The 24474-nt window shown below is 27.2% G+C and overlaps 1 protein-coding gene across 1 annotated transcript in view; it reads right to left on the bottom strand.

Moving 5' to 3' along the window:
• Nucleotides 1–16809: 16809 nt before the first annotated feature.
• Nucleotides 16810–24474, bottom strand: part of LOC111619195 (fibrosin-1-like protein) — a 328918-nt gene continuing 321253 nt past the window's right edge. Inside the window, exons 5-6 of the mRNA XM_023360884.1 lie at nucleotides 17254–17280; nucleotides 16810–17114 (exon numbers count right to left, since the gene is read on the bottom strand). Coding sequence (XP_023216652.1) covers nucleotides 16962–17114; nucleotides 17254–17280 — 180 coding nt within the window. The 3' untranslated portion in view covers nucleotides 16810–16961. The remainder of the gene's footprint in view (nucleotides 17115–17253; nucleotides 17281–24474) is intronic.

The raw sequence follows: 24474 nt of genomic DNA, 5'->3' as shown, positions 1-24474 counted from the left end.
AATAATATACAGATATCAAGAAATCGTTCCATTCTTTGCGATGAGATCTGTTGATTTTTAAAAGATTTAATTCAAGAAACAATTATTATAATGTTTTTTATTTTCGTCAGAGTCCTTCTTCGTCAAATTTTTATAACACGATTATATAAAATTAAACTTTTAGTTTTTGTCAGTGTCTCAAATAATATAAAATCAAACAGTAATAATAATAATTGGTCTATAAATGCTCTTTATCACAATTGATAATTATGTGGAAAATATTTAATTAGAGAGAAAATATATGATTAATAAACAATTTTAATTTTTAGAATAAACATTAATAGTTAATACTAGGTCATAAGTAAATATAAATGTATAGGAGAGACAAAAGCGAGAGAAATATATTTTCCATAATTTCAGAAAGGAAGAATCGACTATTTTCTCGTTATCTACCGTTTCAATAGTAATGCAGCTGTGATCTCCCAACACGCAACACCTCCTGATGTCACCCAGTTATAATTCAACAACACATTCATGAAGCTGTAACACAGGATAAGACTATCGATATCGATCTAATTTTGTCAATAAAATTATTTAAGCGAAGGACATAAGTTCGGTTTTCATTTCGGTCAGTCGAACACATTTCTTTCATTAGGAATCTTTTTTTAAGTGCATTTGAGACTTATAGATTTAGCTATCATTAATAATTTATTATATATATATAGGCCTATATGTCTATTTAAATAATTTCATATAGGGAAAAAATCTCAAATATATATATTATTTTTAGATTTATGCATAAAATATTAAAAGTTTTAGTCTGTAATCTAGAAAACATCTATGAATTTTTATAGCTACGTTTAACAGCCAACTTCATACAATGAACTGTTCGACTAGGCCTATTTAAAAAAGATTCACTCTAGAAACGACAGAAACGATTATATCGAACCGTTAGAAAAAGTTTCAATTACAATGATACTCCAACCAACCCTATTGTTTTGGTTCCTTTCCAAGTGATGCATAGCCAGGCCGATTGACGTGACACACTCCACCCCCATCAATTAATCCGACAATTACGTAGGGGATTTTTCCCGGAACAGACAAAAGTTTGCGTGCTGAATGTTTCTTTTCTTTCAAACATACATATATTTAAGTTCTTTTTTTTTTTAAATCCTCTAACTAGTTTAGCGATACAATTACGACATTGTTACACCCACATTGTTATCATAGTAATAGTGGGGATATTTTCATTTCCTTCCTAACAACGATTAACTATTTGATTTTGACCCGAACTTGCTTCGACTAATCTAATTCAAAATATAAAAGTTTATTATAAAATTATATAAAAACAAATTTAACAAAGCTCTATTTTTTATTCTATTTATATTTATTGAAAAATTAACTTTGCCTATGAAATAACAGTTTAAAGAGTTGAATATTAGCAAAAAGAAAGAATTATTTTTAAAAAGAGCACTGTCACCAAGTCATCCGAAAAATGAAAAATGTGCAAACACATTGTTTATATTTTTAGAACTTTTGTTTAAAAATTCTTCCTTGTCATGTAATATAAGCTGCAGTCTATTAAAAATAATTACATAATAATACTTCCTCCATTTTCTTATATAAATTATTAATTATTTACAAAAACTTATAAAATGTTCTATCAACTGTAAAAATTCTAAATTTAGTAAAAGATTTTTACTTTCATTCGCGCCGATATTCACGTAATTCTCTTTTCGTTGGGGAAAAAATTTACAAATAAAAGTATAAATAATCATTTTATTCTACTGTCTGAACGTAAAATTACTACAGGCCTGCAAAAAAGAAAAATATAAATTGAAAGGAAAAAAAAACTTAAGTTTATTTTGACCTTTACTCTGGACACCAAATGATAATAATCAAATAATATAAATCCAGAGTTATGAATTACTTTGTCTTGGGAAAAATCTTACTATTTTCGTTTCTTTGCTGATAAACATTAACTGTAACGCTATTTCTGAAGAGATTACGTAAAGGCGAATATAGACCTAACCATTTTAAACTTTTATACAAACAGAAACATAAATTACATAATTATTTTAAATTAGGCTATATAAATTAGTAAGTCAAATGCTACAATTTGCAATTATATAATATAAATTTCTGTAGGGATTCTAGTAGAAAATTATAATGAAATCATAAAAGGATTATTCTCTCTTACTTTACATTATTTGATAATTTTTTAATCGAAAAATGCATAAAAATATTCATCGCCACTGAATTTCTAAATTCCAATTTTTCATTTCTCGTGATTAAAATATTATTCACACGTATTTTAGTGTATTCTTTACATAATCAGCTTTATATTGGATACTAAATATTACGAGCAGAATTATATAATTCAATTTTAAACATTGTGATTAATTCGAATAACTATATAAAAAATTTATTTAAAAAATTAAATAAAAAAAGCAGTAACAATATTTCTAAAGAACATTGAATATTTAAAGCTAAAAAAATATTTCATAAAGATAACAGAATTGGAAAAGCAACACGAGTCAAGGACAGATCCTCGGGGGATAATTCAGATAATTACCATTCCTAAGATTTATATCTTGAATGTAAAATAATGAAAGAAAGCTGCACTTTATTGGTTAATTATATATCTATATTTTTATATATACAGCTATTATATTCAATTCCAAACCTCTAGTTTCATTAAAACAGTGAAACATACAATCAATTACTAACAATTTTTATATATTTTTAAAAAATTTAATATAAAAACATACCAAGAAGTCAGTGGAATGAATAGGGTCATAATAAACTTAATTGCTCAATTGTTTTTCCATTATTAAAAAGATTATATAAAGTCGTCATATTAAAATTTCTAAAATAATTTAAATATTAAAAAGAAGTCATATAATTTTCATCACACCAATAAGTTTTATAAATGTTAAATAAAACAAAAAATATGTTAAATATGAACTAACTCATTGTATTCTTCAATTATTCATTTACTCTTAAGAAGATACAAATTAATATAATGGAACAAAGATATTAATACTTTCACCATATCTTTTGTAAGAAAAATTATTAAACAAATTTTAATTTACATTTTTACAAAAATAAGTAGGCCTGCAAAATACAGTTTTCTCAATTTTCAAAGGTCTGTGTAATCCAAAATTGTTTCTCAATCAAATTTTAATGAAACTTTACATCAATCTATCTTCATCAGTTCGATTACGAAGATTCAAAAATTTCGCTAACAAGTTTTCTAACTTATATTAAAATCTCACTAAAATTCTAATATAAACTAATTATAATACAATTTATAGTCTATCTAGAAAATAAACGATTTCTTTAAAAAATAATTAAAATTGAAAAAAAAATTCATAATTTCCATCAGAGACTGAGATTTTTTAATACAATTATCATAAGTATATCCCATATTGAAAAAATCCATAAAATGTTAGCTAATGGTATAATTTGCTTCGGAGATTCTACGAAAAGAATTTAAATATTTTACACTTTTCTGTCATTATTGACTGTGCTTATTCAATTAAAACAACAAAATAAATACATAAATAAACTGAATTTTATTTATTAATTTATAGAGATTATATAAATCAAATTTTTAAAAAGTATTAAATAAAATCCTGATCATAAAATTTTGCAAAGAATCGCAATGATTTCGATGATGGATTTTTTATATACGAAGTGGAATTCTACTGGAGCCGAACATAAAATATATTTTGCCAATAAATTTGTAATGTTAAATGATATATGTCGGTTTAGGTTAAATTTTCCACGAAACAAAACAGAATTTGCAGAACATTTCATATTAAAATGTGAAATATGTTGCAGATTTAACAAAATAGTAAATAAATACAACTTATAAAAAAAAAAGTGTTACTTGTAATTTTGTTTAAAGCTTATATTACGTGTCATCAATTTTAAAAAAAGGCTAAAAATATCTGAAAAGTGATGAGTATTATTATTAAATGAAATGTCATTCATTGATAATATGTGTGTTTAATAAGTCAATGATTACTTGCAGTTTTATATCTACGTCCTCATTTTCTGAAAATCATAATGTTGCCGGCTTCCGGAATATATTTCTACTTTCATTATTACAGTGTATCATGACTTTACATAATACTGAACTATCATTTTCTCGAAGTCTTATAATAGAGTATAAATACTTTGGAATATCATCATCTGTTTAAAATTATTATTTTGAGGTTCCAAATAAATTAAAGAATTATCAAATATCTATCTGACTTTAATGTCAAAATTATATCAGTTAAAACTTAATATGCATTGGACTCTCGTTAGTCCAATGCATGTTGTTGAATAGTTTGGATTTAAAACTTTATACAGTAAATAAAGAAAAGGAATGATAAGAATCATAGACGTATTCATTTTTTTTTTTAATTATCTGCTATTTCTTTTTGAATGGAGCATTTAGGTTATTTATACAATATGTTATAGGGAGAGATCGGGATTTTTTGTTACGGGGGCAAGTTCTTACTACGGATTTTTAACTGTTTATGCTATTCACAAAGCACGCGGTCTGTTGAACAAATGTATTTCACGCGAAGTTTCGAGTTCTTAATGGCAAATGAGCTAAAGTGGAGAGGGTTTGTCATTTTGTTCTAAAAATGATTTCTTTTGCCTATTTCACATGTCGTTTAAGCTCGAGGGTCAGAAAGTAAGTTGCTGTTATTGTACACGTTTGCTATTTTTATTTAGCTTTAATTTCACGCTGTTACAGATCAGTTTGTTTGCTTAGTTTACGAAAACTAGGCTATAGATAAAAGCGACTTTCGTGGTTAATTTTTACAACTCGAACGAAGCACAATGTTATATTGAAATTAACTCCATACTTCCTGTCGTGTCGTTCTTTTCGGTTCTCTCTTTAAAGAATGATACGAACGTAAAACAAAAACTCATATAAGATCAATGATGAAAACGTATGATTTGTCACTTTATTCATTACATTATGACAATTTCATTTGTTAGTTGTTTATTTTGCGAGTCTGCAAGTAGATTCTTAATATTTGTAAAAAGCAATCCTTACTAATTAAATAAACTTCGATTCGTTATATAATTTCCCCTAAGATATTTTGTCTATATGTCCGACTTTTTTTACATAAATAATTTGGTATAAATTAAATTTCATGTTTGGTGTAACTAACATCCATTTGAAAGTTCCAAATGTTCAAGATTTTTAAGTTCACAATATACGGATACTTAACCGGAATAAATAAATAAATATAGCCTATATAATTATATGAACCATTGAACCAGTATATACTTGAATACTATGTATTATATCTGATATCTGATATACTGAAAATTTCAGTATATCAGATATAGGCAAATTATTAAAAAATTCTAAGTTGAAATTGTAACCAGCCCGATCTCCTCTACGAAATTATTTAACCATGTTTATTTTCAAAGTATTGAAAATATCTATTATATTAAATGATCATTACCACCTCAACTATAGATGTGGTGTGTCCAAGTCCTCAAATAATAATAATTTAAAAAATGAATAATGTTATGAATGAAAATTTAAAAATTTTTATTCATAATATTTCTCATCAATAACTATCTTAATTAAACCCAAGCATTTTTTTAAAATTTTAGTAACACTTTTAGACTTTAATTTTCTTTAAACATTAACGAACAATTTATCAGTTCTGATGAAACGTTATTAGCGAGGTTGAGGCCGAAGTTTTCAACGCGAAAACGTGAACGTCGAACGTTCAGCGCCGCCTTCCTGTAAGCCTAGAAGTTTGACAATGGCGTTTGGAACGTCGAGCCTGACGTGCTGAACGTCCGACGTTCACGTTTTCGCGTTGAAAACTTCGGCCGCAACCTCGCTATTATTGTNTGTCATTTTGTTCTAAAAATGATTTCTGTTGCCTGTTTCACCTGTCGTTTATGCTCCAGAGTCAGAAAGTAAGTTGCTGTTATTGTACACGTTTGCTATTTTTATTTAGCTTTAATTTCACGCTGTTACAGATCAGTTTGTTTGCTTAGTTTACGAGGACTAGGCTATTGATAAAAGCGACTCTCGTGGTTAATTTTTACAACTCGAACGGGGCACAATGTTATATTGAAATTAACTCCATACTTCCTGTCGTGTCGTTCTTTTCGGTTCTCTCTTTAAAGAATGATACGAACGTAAAACAAAAACTAATATAAATCCAGAGTTATGAATTACTTTGTCTTGGGAAAAATCTTACTATTTTCGTTTCTTTGCTGATAAACATTAACTGTAACGCTATTTCTGAAGAGATTACGTAAAGGCGAATATAGACCTAACCATTTTAAACTTTTATACAAACAGAAACATAAATTACATAATTATTTTAAATTAGGCTATATAAATTAGTAAGTCAAATGCTACAATTTGCAATTATATAATATAAATTTCTGTAGGGATTCTAGTAGAAAATTATAATGAAATCATAAAAGGATTATTCTCTCTTACTTTACATTATTTGATAATTTTTTAATCGAAAAATGCATAAAAATATTCATCGCCACTGAATTTCTAAATTCCAATTTTTCATTTCTCGTGATTAAAATATTATTCACACGTATTTTAGTGTATTCTTTACATAATCAGCTTTATATTGGATACTAAATATTACGAGCAGAATTATATAATTCAATTTTAAACATTGTGATTAATTCGAATAACTATATAAAAAATTTATTTAAAAAATTAAATAAAAAAAGCAGTAACAATATTTCTAAAGAACATTGAATATTTAAAGCTAAAAAAATATTTCATAAAGATAACAGAATTGGAAAAGCAACACGAGTCAAGGACAGATCCTCGGGGGATAATTCAGATAATTACCATTCCTAAGATTTATATCTTGAATGTAAAATAATGAAAGAAAGCTGCACTTTATTGGTTAATTATATATCTATATTTTTATATATACAGCTATTATATTCAATTCCAAACCTCTAGTTTCATTAAAACAGTGAAACATACAATCAATTACTAACAATTTTTATATATTTTTAAAAAATTTAATATAAAAACATACCAAGAAGTCAGTGGAATGAATAGGGTCATAATAAACTTAATTGCTCAATTGTTTTTCCATTATTAAAAAGATTATATAAAGTCGTCATATTAAAATTTCTAAAATAATTTAAATATTAAAAAGAAGTCATATAATTTTCATCACACCAATAAGTTTTATAAATGTTAAATAAAACAAAAAATATGTTAAATATGAACTAACTCATTGTATTCTTCAATTATTCATTTACTCTTAAGAAGATACAAATTAATATAATGGAACAAAGATATTAATACTTTCACCATATCTTTTGTAAGAAAAATTATTAAACAAATTTTAATTTACATTTTTACAAAAATAAGTAGGCCTGCAAAATACAGTTTTCTCAATTTTCAAAGGTCTGTGTAATCCAAAATTGTTTCTCAATCAAATTTTAATGAAACTTTACATCAATCTATCTTCATCAGTTCGATTACGAAGATTCAAAAATTTCGCTAACAAGTTTTCTAACTTATATTAAAATCTCACTAAAATTCTAATATAAACTAATTATAATACAATTTATAGTCTATCTAGAAAATAAACGATTTCTTTAAAAAATAATCAAAATTGAAAAAAAAATTCATAATATCCATCAGAGACTGAGATTTTTTAATACAATTATCATAAGTATATCCCATATTGAAAAAATCCATAAAATGTTAGCTAATGGTATAATTTGCTTCGGAGATTCTACGAAAAGAATTTAAATATTTTACACTTTTCTGTCATTATTGACTGTGCTTATTCAATTAAAACAACAAAATAAATACATAAATAAACTGAATTTTATTTATTAATTTATAGAGATTATATAAATCAAATTTTTAAAAAGTATTAAATAAAATCCTGATCATAAAATTTTGCAAAGAATCGCAATGATTTCGATGATGGATTTTTTATATACGAAGTGGAATTCTACTGGAGCCGAACATAAAATATATTTTGCCAATAAATTTGTAATGTTAAATGATATATGTCGGTTTAGGTTAAATTTTCCACGAAACAAAACAGAATTTGCAGAACATTTCATATTAAAATGTGAAATATGTTGTAGATTTAACAAAATAGTAAATAAATACAACTTATAAAAAAAAAGTGTTACTTGTAATTTTGTTTAAAGCTTATATTACATGTCATCAATTTTAAAAAAAAGGCTAAAAATATCTGAAAAGTGATGAGTATTATTATTAAATGAAATGTCATTCATTGATAATATGTGTGTTTAATAAGTCAATGATTACTTGCAGTTTTATATCCACGTCCTCATTTTCTGAAAATCATAATGTTGCCGGCTTCCGGAATATATTTCTACTTTCATTATTACAGTGTATCATGACTTTACATAATACTGAACTATCATTTTCTCGAAGTCTTATAATAGAGTATAAATACTTTGGAATATCATCATCTGTTTAAAATTATTATTTTGAGGTTCCAAATAAATTAAAGAATTATCAAATATCTATCTGACTTTAATGTCAAAATTATATCAGTTAAAACTTAATATGCATTGGACTCTCGTTAGTCCAATGCATGTTGTTGAATAGTTTGGATTTAAAACTTTATACAGTAAATAAAGAAAAGGAATGATAAGAATCATAGACGTATTCATTTTTTTTTTTAATTATCTGCTATTTCTTTTTGAATGGAGCATTTAGGTTATTTATACAATATGTTATAGGGAGAGATCGGGATTTTTTGTTACGGGGGCAAGTTCTTACTACGGATTTTTAACTGTTTATGCTATTCACAAAGCACGCGGTCTGTTGAACAAATGTATTTCACGCGAAGTTTCGAGTTCTTAATGGCAAATGAGCTAAAGTGGAGAGGGTTTGTCATTTTGTTCTAAAAATGATTTCTGTTGCCTGTTTCACCTGTCGTTTATGCTCCAGAGTCAGAAAGTAAGTTGCTGTTATTGTACACGTTTGCTATTTTTATTTAGCTTTAATTTCACGCTGTTACAGATCAGTTTGTTTGCTTAGTTTACGAGGACTAGGCTATTGATAAAAGCGACTCTCGTGGTTAATTTTTACAACTCGAACGGGGCACAATGTTATATTGAAATTAACTCCATACTTCCTGTCGTGTCGTTCTTTTCGGTTCTCTCTTTAAAGAATGATACGAACGTAAAACAAAAACCCATATAAGATCAATGATGAAAACGTATGATTTGTCACTTTATTCATTGCATTATGACAATTTCATTTGTTAGTTGTTTATTTTGCGAGTCTGCAAGTAGATTCTTAATATTTGTAAAAAGCAATCCTTACTAATTAAATAAACTTCGATTCGTTATATAATTTCCCCTAAGATATTTTGTCTATATGTCCGACTTTTTTTACATAAATAATTTGGTGTAAATTAAATTTCATGTTTGGTGTAACTAACATCCATTTGAAAGTTCCAAATGTTCAAGATTTTTAAGTTCACAATATACGGATACTTAACCGGAATAAATAAATAAATATAGCCTATATATTTATATGAACCATTGAACCAGTATATACTTGAATATTATGTATTATATCTGATATCTGATATACTGAAAATTACAGTATATCAGATATAATAGGAAAATTATTAAAAAATTCTAAGTTGAAATTGTAACCAGCCCGATCTCCTCTACGAAATTATTTAACCATGTTTATTTTCAAAGTATTGAAAATATCTATTATATTAAATGATCATTACCACCTCAACTATAGATGTGGTGTGTCCAAGTCCTCAAATAATAATAATTTAAAAAATGAATAATGTTATGAATGAAAATTTAAAAATTTTTATTCATAATATTTCTCATCAATAACTATCTTAATTAAACCCAAGCATTTTTTTAAAATTTAGTAACACTTTTAGACTTTAATTTTCTTTAAACATTAACGAACAATTTATCAGTTCTGATGAAACGTTATTAGCGAGGTTGAGGCCGAAGTTTTCAACGCGAAAACGTGAACGTCGAACGTTCAGCGCCGCCTTCCTGTAAGCCTAGAAGTTTGACAATGGCGTTTGGAACGTCGAGCCTGACGTGCTGAACGTCCGACGTTCACGTTTTCGCGTTGAAAACTTCGGCCGCAACCTCGCTATTATTGTTATTATTATAAAACTTCTAAACTTCTTAATAAAAATTAACGAATGCGAAATGTAATTTTTACATTTAAATTAATATTTTGGTATAGCAGTTACTGTTACAACGTAAGTTAATTCTTCAATTCATTAAAATTTGAAAGATGTTATTAACTGCAAATGTATTTTCATAAATATAAATTTGAAAAAACCATTGAAAATTTCAAATGTTACAAATTAATGCGCGAATATAAAATAATAATCAAATATATCCGTTATATATTCCATATATAAATTTAATTTGAGAATGTATTAGATCTGAGTAATGTGCAATAAATATTTACAGGATTTCTAGATATATTTTATTAGTATAAATGAAAGTTTAATTGACCAACGATATATCGAATTTACAAATTCCTGGAAGAAGCCTGTCGGATGCCGAGTTGAAATTTGATGCTTTCAATTATATTCCGGTTAGATAGTATTTGGTCAATCGACTGCCGAAGCTACGGCTGGTTAATCGGCAATGGAGTCGATCGCAAATGTCAAAAAATAAAAAATAAATAAAATAAAATCAATAATTTAAAACTAGTTCTACCGAAGGAAAAAGAGAATCTGCTCCAGATGACGCCATATTAGACCTAATATAAATTTACTTTTAATCAAATTTTCGATGATGGAGAGCAAAGAATTCCCACGTACTCGAAGCGAATTAATTAGAGCTCGAATTGAAATTTATTTAAATAGGTCAATGTGTTTTAAACGACGCCAAATCTGGGATCGTTTGGATTCGGTTATCCAAATTATCTAAGTAAAGTAATAAAATAAACAATCTGCATTTAAAAGTGACCGAGATACGTCGACGATTTCGGGTCTTCGGATAAACAATTTGTCGACTGAATAGTGAAAAAACACTAAAACACTAAGTAAATTAGAATCAACTTTTCTCACGTTTTTATACACGACTTTGGTCTATAAATTTTTATCACCAGAGCATTCTTTTCACAGCGTTTTTTTAATTTAATTTTTGTACATTAAATTTATATCAATAATTCCTAAAATTTAAAAATGACGACGATTGCAACTGCAATTGGTTTATTTTTTAATTCGATTGGTTTTTATTAGATACCGCTGTCGTGAGGAAATGACTTTCCATTTGTGCAACTCTGCCGAATCATCTTTTCCAAATATCATTATTACCGAAACGATGAAATGGTAAATAATTATCACTTCGTTGTTATGCCATTATTTACTTTACGAGAAAATTAAATTGATGCCTATTTGTCTCCATTATAAGATAAATTAATTGGACGTAAATCACACTTTCGACTATAGGTAAAGAAGCCCTAAAATATTCGGCATATCTATAATTTTGCTAACTTCGTAACTGAAAAATACTGTTAGAATTGCAGTTAAGGTATGTTTAATTTATTTAAATATCACGCTATTTACTTTATTATGGTAAATAAAATAAATTTTTAAGTCTTAGTATCTGGTTTGTTTATATAAAAATAATTAAAACATTGTAAAATAGTGTACATTGTTCTACAATTTTGAAAGAATAACAACTTTAATTAAATTTTTATATCATATAAAAATTCCCCAAGCGTTATTATAAATGTAAAAATAATAAATTCTAATAATTAATAATAAATTATGTATTCTATTCTTAAAAATAATTTATGCCGGATATTTATTCGCACGATTGATATAAGGTTCTAACACTATTAATATAAAAATGCTCTACTTATTAATTTAACAATAAAAAAAATGAAGCGTATCTTCGTAAATATTCATATTTTTATCCGTTGTAAGTAAATTTAAAGTTTTATCTTTTTCAAAACTTTTTAATTATCAAAATTTTATAATAAATTAAAATTTAGCATTCAGAAGTACACGAAGGATCATATATTGCAGACACTGAGAAATATTACTTGAATTCTATATCATATTTTATTATTATTGGATGCATGGAACTAATAAGTCTATCCGTTTAAAATTACTGATATATGACTTGACATTGACTTAATATCAAAATGAACAATTTCCTGCAATGATCAGATGACATTCTACTTACAATTCTAATTATTCCATATTAATAATTAAGGAAATAACTATCGTATTAAACATTACTGAGTTGATATTAATACATAATGAATGGAGATTTTAGAAAAATTCTCACTTATTAACAGAAGAATTATTTATGTTATAATTTATAGAATATACCAAATAGAAAACTGGATTTAAATTCTGAAAAATAATGTGTTATTTCTTTAGAATCAAAGAATGCTAACGATTAACTTTCCTTAAGATATTATCCTGTTAATCCTAAATCATCATGTAAAACTACCTGAAAAATTGATTTAAACATCAGTAAGATATGATTGAAAGACCATAATAAATTCTAACTAGTGACTGAAAGACTATAATTCGCAAACATCTAATATTTCTACTGAAAGTGACGATATTGTCATTTCCTCTATTTCTCCCCAATATAAGGGTGAGTGGATCATACTCAGTTTCCATGTGAGGTGAAATGGACACCGTGCTTTTAATTATGATAATCGAATATTTTAAAAATTAATGAAAAAAGATTTTTAAAAATTATTTTAGAACGGTTCAAGAACTTTTTTACACGATAAATGTAGAAAAAAAAATCCTCTCAGTGTTCACAAAGCAATCTTTTTGCTATGTAAACACTAAGAGGACCAAAAATAAAAATAAGAGCTCTATCTGCGAATCTCAATTTTACTTATTAGAAGGGAACCTCTAACAATTATGACATATAAAGAAGGAAAATGATTCCAATTGCATCCTTGAACACCAGAATGTATATTCTATACCGCGTGGAAATAATAAATAATGAAAACAACAAAATTTGACTAATGGAGTATAAGAAATACGAATAGCGTAAAGATTTAAATTCAATTTCGATTTACTGTTCTTATTAAAACTCTCGTTTTAACAACACAGTGCGCCTAAAACTATTTGTGTGAAAGGAATGGAAGATGAATTGAAACATTTATCATTAACTGAGAAAATGATGTGTAGGAGAGCCCAATTTAAATGATAAATGATCTTCTTAATTAATGGTGTACGATACTTACTATTACGTGTTCTGTACCCACTTGCTTCTTCACATTATTTCTCTTTCTGCTCATTATGAACATTTTCCAGTTAATCTCAATTTAATCCCTATGATGAACTTAGAAATTTCTCTGTAAAATCATGATTCGATTCGGAGCATTTGTGCTCTTAACTTATGATTCAACTTAGCATAAAAATCTACCAAATCCCTACTGACAGATACTGAATATAGTTAAATCAAAAGCTAAACATCGATATAGGATATAACTTAAAATTTTCGAATTTTTTTAAAAATAAATTTCAGTAAACTACTTTCAATTTCTGAATTTATCTTCGACAAATAACAATTATAAAAAATGATTTTCTTAATTTAATAATAAAGAAATTAAATTTTTTTATGAAAAAATAAAACAGTGTTTAAAAAATCATATTCTTCCTTAAACAAAATATAAGGAATATCAATTCAGTTAACAACAGGGTAAATCTAACAGTAAGAATAAAAGATGAGAAGTATATCTTAATTTCTTTAATTATATTTGCCATCTTAAGAAACATTTGAATAACTTGAAATAAAAACGCATGAAAATATTTCCCAATAAGACTAAATTAATTCTGAGAGACTCTAAAATCGAAATTTATATTCTAAACTGCAATTCCAATGCGAAAGAACAGTTCATTAATGAATGAAACATCTGTAATGTAGAATTTTCAACAAAGTAAAACGTAAATGGTGTGTTCACCTGCCATTTGAAACAAACTAACAATTGTTTAAATCTTTAAACAGGTGAGAAAATTTAAGCTTGCATAATTTTCCTCTTTTCATGTCAGAGGAGGGCTCACGAAATTTAATTGTAAATACTGTATTTAATTACAGTGCAATAATATTTTCAGACGTACAAAGGAATGATTATGTAGGATTAATTAAAAATGCTACATTTATAATTTTAAAAATAATAAGTGTATATTATTATAAAGATATTCCTATCGCTACAAAAAAAAAAGAAATATATATATATTTGATACATCAAACTTCTATAAATATGCCTACATTATATTGAATGTTATGCGGGCCTATTTCAATGTCACTGCACTACCAACATTCAATGTGCTGGAACATGTCAAGAATATAAAAGGAGAAGAAAATTGCTCTGAAGTGAAATGTGAATAAAAGGAGAGAAGACATCACTACTTCTAAAGCTCTGAATCTGTCTGTTCATCGGACGTGAGGTCGTGAGGGAAGTAAATAGTAACACGTCGAACTTTTTCTGCAGGCAAATGAGACGAAAATAGTTGCCTTGGAAACTAGAGAAAAATGATCATCCTACAAGAAATTTTTATAGAAAAGACGGCTTAAAATTTCCAAAAAGAATAGAAAAATTTTTAATTTAACTACATTTATTCAAACCGAATCAACTACGATAGTTCTTTTAAATTGTCCACTAACTCCATAAAATTACTTTTATTTCTTATGCAGAATTAAATATCAAGTATAATATTTCAATTATGACGTAAATAAATGAAGAAATAAAAATTATATATGAATAAAATAAACGAAATCTCAAAGAAGCAAGCGTATCGAATTTCTTCAAACCACTTTATTATTCTATAATTCATAAATAAATAAATTATTCAAAATTCAGATTAAATTATTCTTATTGATTTTATGTATTTATATAATTATCGTAAAATTAGAATTTTTGTAATTATTCTTAATTTTTGATTCCGACCAAACTTACAAACCAAATCTATGCTAGTCCCTAACAATTCTATAAAAATTCCAATTTTCCATCTCAAAACATTAAGGTATAGGCCTATATCGAACAAATACCTCAAATAAAATATAACAATACTACTAAAATATGCTTTGTTAAAAGCGCAAACTAAAACAATTTTCTGTTTAAGGAGGGATAGAGAATTATTTCAATGAATATTACAAGTTTGGATATTACGTAGCCTAAATAAACACCATTTTAAGTCAGTGTTACTCAAATTGTGGTCCAAGGACTAGTGCTGATCGCCAAACAGTTTATTACTGGACCGCCAGGAGATTTTGCATAAAAAATTTCATAATTTTATATATTAAGTTAATAGAACTATTTCAAAAAGTCTTTAAAGTATTTTAACAACATGTTATTTTATTACTATCGTTTTTTCATCGTTATTTAAATACTTAGTGCCAGGGGTGGACTGGCAATGCAAATCGAGTCGGGAAATTACTCGAGAACGGCCCACAAACCCATTTATTCGCAACGATTAGAAACAAAGTTTGTTATTGTATTTATTTATCTTATTACATCAGTCTAAAATTTAAAATAAATAAATGCATTTAAACTCCGTCCTTTTCGTTTTATAACTATTTTTATTTAATTTCACAAAAATAGTGAAAATGGGGAAAAAAATAAAACAAAAAATACTGTGAACATAACTTTGAAAAGCATTGAATTTATAGTTTACTATACTTTTATATAGCCTATATATATATATATATATTTTAAATTCGAATAAAAACCAAAATTCTTATTGAAAAACGAAAACAATTTTATGTATAGTTCATTACGAATTTTGCTTCAAAACTTTTTTTCCAATTATGTTGGCATGAAAAGTATCGCGTAAAAGAATTTTTATTGTTCCTCGTAGTGGGTTCTGACAATTCAAAATGTCTCGAATATTAAATTTAGTAAAACATAAATTCGAATTACTTCTTTTTAATAAACAGTGAATAAATTGCGTATTTAATCAATCTATTATTATTTTAATTAGAAACAAAACAGAAACGCAACTACTAGTACAGCCACTACGCATGATTCTAGATTGGTAGATACATAGAAATATTTCAAGGAAAGCGATTAGTATAAAATATTAACTGTAATTGTACGTCTCAATATTTTCTAACTTCTAATGTTTATATTCTCGTGTGCGCGAACAAAGAGAAAAATCAAAAACAGTCACGCCACCTTGCGATAGAAATTAGAGAGAGAAGCTAAGCCATCAATCTAGAATCTCGTTACCCGACCATTAGCGAACCGAGAGAGAAGAAAATCACAGCCATTAGGACTCATGAAGTTTTTAACTCGGACTGCGGTCATTAGAAGACTTCATGTCACACGACCGCAAACTACGTTAACAGCAAAAGGTAATTCGGTTTGGTTGTCTTCCCTCTAACCAGAATGACGCTATTCTCTCTTGATTGAAAATGCTCGAAAACAAAAAAAAAATTCGATTCTCCAAACATTGTTTTCTTTGTAATATTGAAATTAAATAATCGATCCAATAAAACGGATCGTTCGAAAAATTACTATGAAAACTGATTCGACTTTTATATGATACCCGGTACCCAAAAATCACTCATTTCGCATCTAAAACTTAAATTTAATATTTAAATTATTTATATTAAAACTAGGTAATATTTTCCATTCGGTTTTAAGTTTCGAATACTCTTCGTATAATGAATATTTTTATAAATAAAGTATAAATTCAATGATGATAAAATTCTATAAATATGTTCATCAATCTGTTAACAAAAATAACAATAATTACAGTTGCAGAAAAGTTGTAATTTTAATTATAAAAATTTTATTTTTAAATAATTTAAATTTTTAAACACTTTAATTTAATTTTGATATCCAAAAATACGTATTACTTTATAACTTCATCCCGGATGTGTAAATTAAACAGATGAATTACTCATTAAAAATTTTAATTAACGATATTTGTTAAATATGATATAAACATAAATAAATATTAAAATTCTATCAATCACCTTAGGCTGGCATAGAGGTCAATGTCCATTGAACTTACCTGAGGACGAATAGTCCCTTTGACTACATCCAAACAATCGCTGGTTACAGATGGTCGGAAAGCCAGTGGGGTTTTTTTGATGGCCAAAGAGATTGGAAGAACAATTGTTCCCTGTCCGAGATATATTGGAAAAGAGTCAGACTGGCTATCCGACGCTATAAGCCTAGTAGGAAATAAAAAAAAAAAAAAAAAAGAGAGAGAGAGAGAGGGAGGGAGGGAGGGGGAGAGAGAAAAAGAGAAACGGACTTACCCTATCACTGTCACTCTCACTATCGCACTGAAAAGAAAGATAAAGAAACAAGAGTCAGATACATAACACGAACAAATCAACAAACAAGGCAATTCCAGGAGGTATCAAAAATGAACATGGATTATTGTTTCTTGTACTTTTTTTAAATAAAGGGAACCTAGAATTCGGTCATTTCTACGGAATCTGCGGTGAACTTCAAACGCTCGTAGCCTTGAGTCAAAATTGATTTCTCTGGTCAAATCGATCCATTGAGGAAATTTGTCCGATTGATTCTAATCCTCAAAGGGGGCAGAGAGCCGTCAATCGACATTAATACGTAACAGAGATGTCGGGGGCTGCATTCTGCCCTAAGTGATAAAAATCCCCACGGATAGATTGCACTCTTCATCGGAGGGGTGGTCTGATTGATGGAAGGGACAACTTTCCCGGAAAGACTCTATTAATGACTTCGGAGTTTCTGTAAGCCGATGAAACAAAGGTAGCGGAACAGATGAATGCGGCTGACAGGCGCCATTGAGATTCAGCCACGTAGAACGAATGAAAAACAATCAAATGATTTAACCTTTTAACAAGTAACTGCCAATTCTATAAATCTGTTCACAAATAAAGCGTAAATCTATTAAATCAAATATGCACAAATGACCTATCGCCGAATGGTCGAACGTTTACATTTCATAATTCTTAAATTATACTTGAAATCAAAGTTAATATCAATTTTATTTATTGATACTTGCATATATTATATATATTTTTCTAAATCATCACCATCTAATTCATATTTACAGCAATATCACCAACACTAGAAACGAGAATACAATTTTTCTCCAATCTCAAAATTAAAAACATATAAATAAATGGAATTAAGTTATAACAAAAAATAATTTTGCCATTCACGAATGCTTAACGAAAATGTTTTTGTAAAAAAAAAAAAATGTACGTAATAATTACATCCGGAAATTTATTCTTTTTTCAGAAGAACGTTTCAAATGTAAACAACTGTTAAGTGTTCAAGAGTACTGTTATATATTAAGTATAATACTATTGATGTGAACAGCTTAATAGGCTAGTTAACAACGGACATATTTGATATAAAAAAAATAATTTGTATATATTTGGCACATTATTAACATATGTTGGAATAAACAAATATCTTTCACACAAGCCTTTATTTGTTGGAAACGAATTTATCATCATCAATTTGTAATAATTTTAAATTTTTTCTTCTTGTTCCTCTTATTATGTAGTTATTGTTAGATATGATTTCGTATTTTGATAATACGTTGCCATCATTTATGAGAAAGACAGTGGGATGCCGATGGTGCTCCCTTCTTGTTCTTCACGCTAGGGATTGAGGAGGGATTTGACAAGATCTGTCAACGCTAACGCCAGCTTCTTCTTACCGCTCCATGATGTATGGCAGCACTCAGGAGGAAACATGCGATCGTGACCGTCACTATTCACTTGAGACGAGTAAATCATCCGATCTGCTTTTTCTCCCCAAGGTTGGGGAACAAATTCATAAGTAGTAGAAGAAAATCAGACCGGCAATAAAATTAAAAATATAAATATTAAACTGGCGTCGCTCGTGTTTTAAATAACATTGTCGCGAGTATAAAAATAAATAAATAATAATTCTTGATATTTTCAACAATCTGATCATTTTGGCTGTACAGTAGAGCCAGAACGATAAAATTATTTTTAAATATTAAAAAAAAAATTATAAAATATTTACTATCTTTAAATTAATATCGCATAATTACATAATATAGAATAATAATTTAAATGCAAAATATCGTATACTCTAAACTTCAAACGTAATTTCTAAAAAACCTGGTAAGAACAAAATGTTTAACCAATAATTTTTTTATATTAAATGGACAACGTGTGGAAAATGTAATAATTTACAATGCAAATTATTCAGATGTGTTTAAGGAATTGTAAATATTTATAATGTCAAATACATGAAAATGCTATATCTTTCAAAAAATAAGTACATATACACATTGTTGTTATTATTTGAATACTGAAGTATGCCAAGAGCGCATAACAACNGAAAAAAAAAAATTTTTTTTCTTGTGTAATGCGTTTAAAAAAGTAATTTTTCTGCACGAAAACAATTTAAAAAATTTTCTAATTTATAAAATAATTAAAAGCTTTTCCGTGGAATTTGAATTAAACTGTACTTTAGAGGTAAGGCGAATTTTCATGTCACGCTTTGCAAACTTATTTTATTCTGTTATAATATTATTAAAATCTTAACAAGATAAATTTTAATGTCGTAAGTTAATTTTCATTTTATTAATTTAATTTTTTATAATTCCAAGTTCAGGGTGAATTTTTAAATATTTAAAAAATAATTATATCTTACTTATATGTACTGCACAGTAATTAGTTTAGACTATTTTAGAATTCTATATATCTCCGTTATTATTAACCAGCCTATAAGCTAAAGTGTTTAAAAATTATTTTATAATATATTTTTTAAATATTTTCATTTTTAATTCTACTCAACCCAGTCAATGTACCAAAATAATACGACCAACTAGACAGATATTTTTACATGTAATAAATTGAATTAACAAAATTAGTCATCGTTTTCATTCCTTATTATTAGTAGGCCTAATAAAAAATAAGTTCTATTTTTAAATTCGACATTTTATATTTCTGTCCAAAAATTATTATAATTATTACTATTTACTTCGTGATAAGATTTAATCAAGCATGCTTAATTAATGCTCCCGATAAACTGTGTCGCGATTCTGAACGTCATTATTTTATGTAATCGCGACAGAATTATAGGATTTCTTTCTTTTATCAAGTCTAGACGTATTGCTAAATTTCCAAGTTCTCTAGACAAGCTGATGACATTGGCGAGGTTAACTGAAAATTGATCCGAGACTCCTCCGGATAATCTACAGCAAATACTTCTAGCCAATGATCCATTAATACAGCGATTCATTCCGTATAACATAACAGAATTATCTAAATAATCATTTTCGCTGAATGTACTGAAGCAGAATCTATTAGATTCTATCTGAATAATTATCACATTTCTTACGATCGTAAATCGTTCTAAATCTGAATTACGATATTTTATTTGCATTTTTACACAATCATCAAGTAATTATACTTAATATACATATACACATAAGTGCATATTTACATAATATCCGGACGTCTATTATTTGTTGCAATTTACTTTCATTAATGCAATAGTTTTTCTTAATCACATTTCCTTGTGTAGAAGGGTGCAATTGAATTTCACGTCTGCAGTTCAATCAATTCTACCATTTGGAAACTGTCGCAAAATATAGAATGCAATCACTTAAAACCGTTGAAGTACAGTCGATTGTTTCTGCGCTCTTGCAATTTATGTGCAAATTAGAATGAGCCAAGTCTTTGTCTCGTTACTACCTTCTTTGTTTCTTTTTTTATTTATTTAAAAAACTGTGTGTCAATATTTAAGATATCCGACGTTTTCATTTATATTGAACTGCAGCAAATGAGGTTAGACTTTTATTGTTTCTGATTAATGAAAGTTTCAACAATATCGATAAATATTTTAATTCTGGAATACTGCCAATTTTATCCATTATCTAACAATTAAAAAATTTAAAAATGGCCACGATTAAAAACTAAATTTGCTATAAATAATACATTACGACGAATTATTAAATTATCATTTAAAACAATTACTTAATTTAGAAGAATCTCTTTAATACCCCAATATCCTTCTAATATGTAGAGTTAATAATGTTAAATATTATTCGAAACTATGTGGATCTATGTATATATAACTGAACAAGACGTCTGCCAGACTTCAAATACAAACAAACAAAACAAGAAAAATTTCATAATGTATTGATTAAATTAGTTTCTGAGGCCTATATAGCCGGAGGTAACGCTATGGATTTATGTGACTCGGGAGAATAATGATTGAATTACAGTTTATAATATTATTAGAACAATATGCTTATTTCTCAGTACAGTCATTTATAGTGTAAACAAGCAAAAAACTTTTACAACTTCGCTAGAAAGATTCGGTTAAAATAATAAATAATTTACAAAAGAAATATTAAGAATATTTCAATTTAATGCAGAATAAACAATATATACAGAATTTTTATGTGCATTCAATCAGCTGACCCATACAAAGTCTAATTAATCATTTTTTAAATTTTAATTAAGCATAAAAGTGCCTAAAACTAACATTTTTTGTCTAAAACAAATACAGGCAAATCGAAATTTAAAAAACAAAACAGCAAAATAAATACAATTGGAAAATTGCTAGATTAATTTGTATTTGAAATACAAATATTTATAGTATTGAATAAATAAAATAAATATTGCGATGTATTAAAATATTTAAAATTTTGATTTTTAAATTATCCTATATACTGATATATTTGTTTTATAATATTCACAATTTTATTTAAATACGAGGAAAATAATTTTTTAAATTCTCGATATAACTTTTTCAAGAATTTCACTCATTACAGATATACAATATCTCAACAATTTCTAGCATAATTTTTGTATCTGGAGTACTTTATGTTAGAAAGTTTACGGCCATTTCAAACAGCATTATAATAATAATAGCAAGCGGATGAATCAGAGAAAGATATAAACCGAAGAATTTCTATAAATATATGAGTTGAATTCAGGGGAGAAGAGAAGAAAAAAGAAAACTGTCAGAAGGCATCGCTATCGGCTATGCAATTGACGCGACAGAAACTCCAGGGAACAAGAACAGGTGTACAAATGTTCACTGTCATCTTGTTTCTATGTAACACGCATTGGAGGTTTAGTACGGCACATTGTATGGTAACATCTCAGTAGAAATTTATGCGATTTCCCGTACATGGGAATCTTCAGATCGGAAAAAGTATAAAATTGTTCCGGTATACTTTCGCTTTCAGATATCTCAAAATCGGAATGCGTTATTCGACAGCGGAGATAGCATGACTTTCCGTCTTCAAAATATTCTTATGGCACTATAAAACCAGGTAAAAGACTTTCTATATTCGTCCGAATTTTACCTTATAAATATTGCCGATAAGGGATAAATGTTACAGTCCGTAGTTAAATTAACAGCGACTTGAAAAAAATGACCTAAAAACGAAGGAAAAAAAAAATTTTTTTTCTTGTGTAATGCGTTTAAAAAAGTAATTTTTCTGCACGAAAACAATTTAAAAAATTTTCTAATTTATAAAATAATTAAAAGCTTTTCCGTGGAATTTGAATTAAACTGTACTTTAGAGGTAAGGCGAATTTTCATGTCACGCTTTGCAAACTTATTTTATTCTGTTATAATATTATTAAAATCTTAACAAGATAAATTTTAATGTCGTAAGTTAATTTTCATTTTATTAATTTAATTTTTTATAATTCCAAGTTCAGGGTGAATTTTTAAATATTTAAAAAATAATTATATCTTACTTATATGTACTGCACAGTAATTAGTTTAGACTATTTTAGAATTCTATATATCTCCGTTATTATTAACCAGCCTATAAGCTAAAGTGTTTAAAAATTATTTTATAATATATTTTTTAAATATTTTCATTTTTAATTCTACTCAACCCAGTCAATGTACCAAAATAATACGACCAACTAGACAGATATTTTTACATGTAATAAATTGAATTAACAAAATTAGTCATCGTTTTCATTCCTTATTATTAGTAGGCCTAATAAAAAATAAGTTCTATTTTTAAATTCGACATTTTATATTTCTGTCCAAAAATTATTATAATTATTACTATTTACTTCGTGATAAGATTTAATCAAGCATGCTTAATTAATGCTCCCGATAAACTGTGTCGCGATTCTGAACGTCATTATTTTATGTAATCGCGACAGAATTATAGGATTTCTTTCTTTTATCAAGTCTAGACGTATTGCTAAATTTCCAAGTTCTCTAGACAAGCTGATGACATTGGCGAGGTTAACTGAAAATTGATCCGAGACTCCTCCGGATAATCTACAGCAAATACTTCTAGCCAATGATCCATTAATACAGCGATTCATTCCGTATAACATAACAGAATTATCTAAATAATCATTTTTTTAAACAGATTAGACAATTCACTCGACAAGAATACTTTTATTTCATTTCATAATTTAAAAGTGATCTATTATAAATGAAAATTGGGGATTTCCTCATCAAAGTAAATTTTACAAAGTTTTACTGTACAGAAAATTGTTTATAACATTTATATAATTAAAAATATTAATAAAGAAAACAGTTTTAGAAACGTGATTACTAAATACCAGAACTAATTATGTAATCAATCAATTCATTTATTTAAAAAAAACAGTATAAGATATATAAAAAAACAAACTATTATAAAAGAATATATATTAAAATAATGAAACGTGCGTTAAAGTAATTAACCGCACAATAGGGCATAAAACAAAAAAGATGCAAGGTCTAGAAATGATTCAGTTTGGAATAAATTAGAGGAAACAATGCGGAATTTATCTTTTTAAGAATTTCACTTTAGTTGAAATATTTGGAGGACAAAGCTTCTTCTATTTCACAAATCTGTGCGCGAACAGTTTTCGATTTTAAAGGCAGTCATAATCAGAACTCCCTCATTCCATCGGCACGACGCGTACAATGTTATGACGACGCAATAAAACCGTGTTTATGGTACCTGCCATTATCTAGTAGTGTGGTGTAGAGTCATGTATTAATCCCATCAAGTCAAATTTCCATGTGGAACGTGGAAACAGTTTCCTCGCCTACATCCATTAACTCAACTCGTATAATTAACATAATCACTTTCATGAGAACATCACCGACCTTTAAGCCGGAGCGCAATTAGCACGGTTTAATTTACATTAGCGCTCTCTATGGAGCAGCAAGAGACTTAATTAATTGACGGAGAGACACATTCCGGAACTTTTTCATTTTTATTCTTGTTTTCGATGACGCAACAAATAATTAAATGCGATATGCAAATCAATAATTAATAGTTTTCAAATTAGTTAAGACGATATCGCATGCATTAACGGCGCCCGGAGATTGTTTTCCGATTTATTAAACGCAAGCCATTTTTTCTACACTTTTTAAAGAGACATTAAATAATTAATAATGAATCATTTTAATATTCATTACACAATAATTCAATTAATAATGAATTTTCTATTAAGTATAATAGATCGGCGACGTACAAAAAAAATGATATAACTAAAGTAAAAATTTTGCTACATGCC

The sequence above is a fragment of the Centruroides sculpturatus genome, unplaced genomic scaffold (assembly GCF_000671375.1).
Source record: "Centruroides sculpturatus isolate CEXI.00-Female unplaced genomic scaffold, Cexi_2.0 scaffold223, whole genome shotgun sequence".
NCBI classification, from domain to species: domain Eukaryota; kingdom Metazoa; phylum Arthropoda; class Arachnida; order Scorpiones; family Buthidae; genus Centruroides; species Centruroides sculpturatus.
Note: the sequence above shows the minus strand (reverse complement) of the source record. Positions and strands in the feature narration are given on the sequence as shown.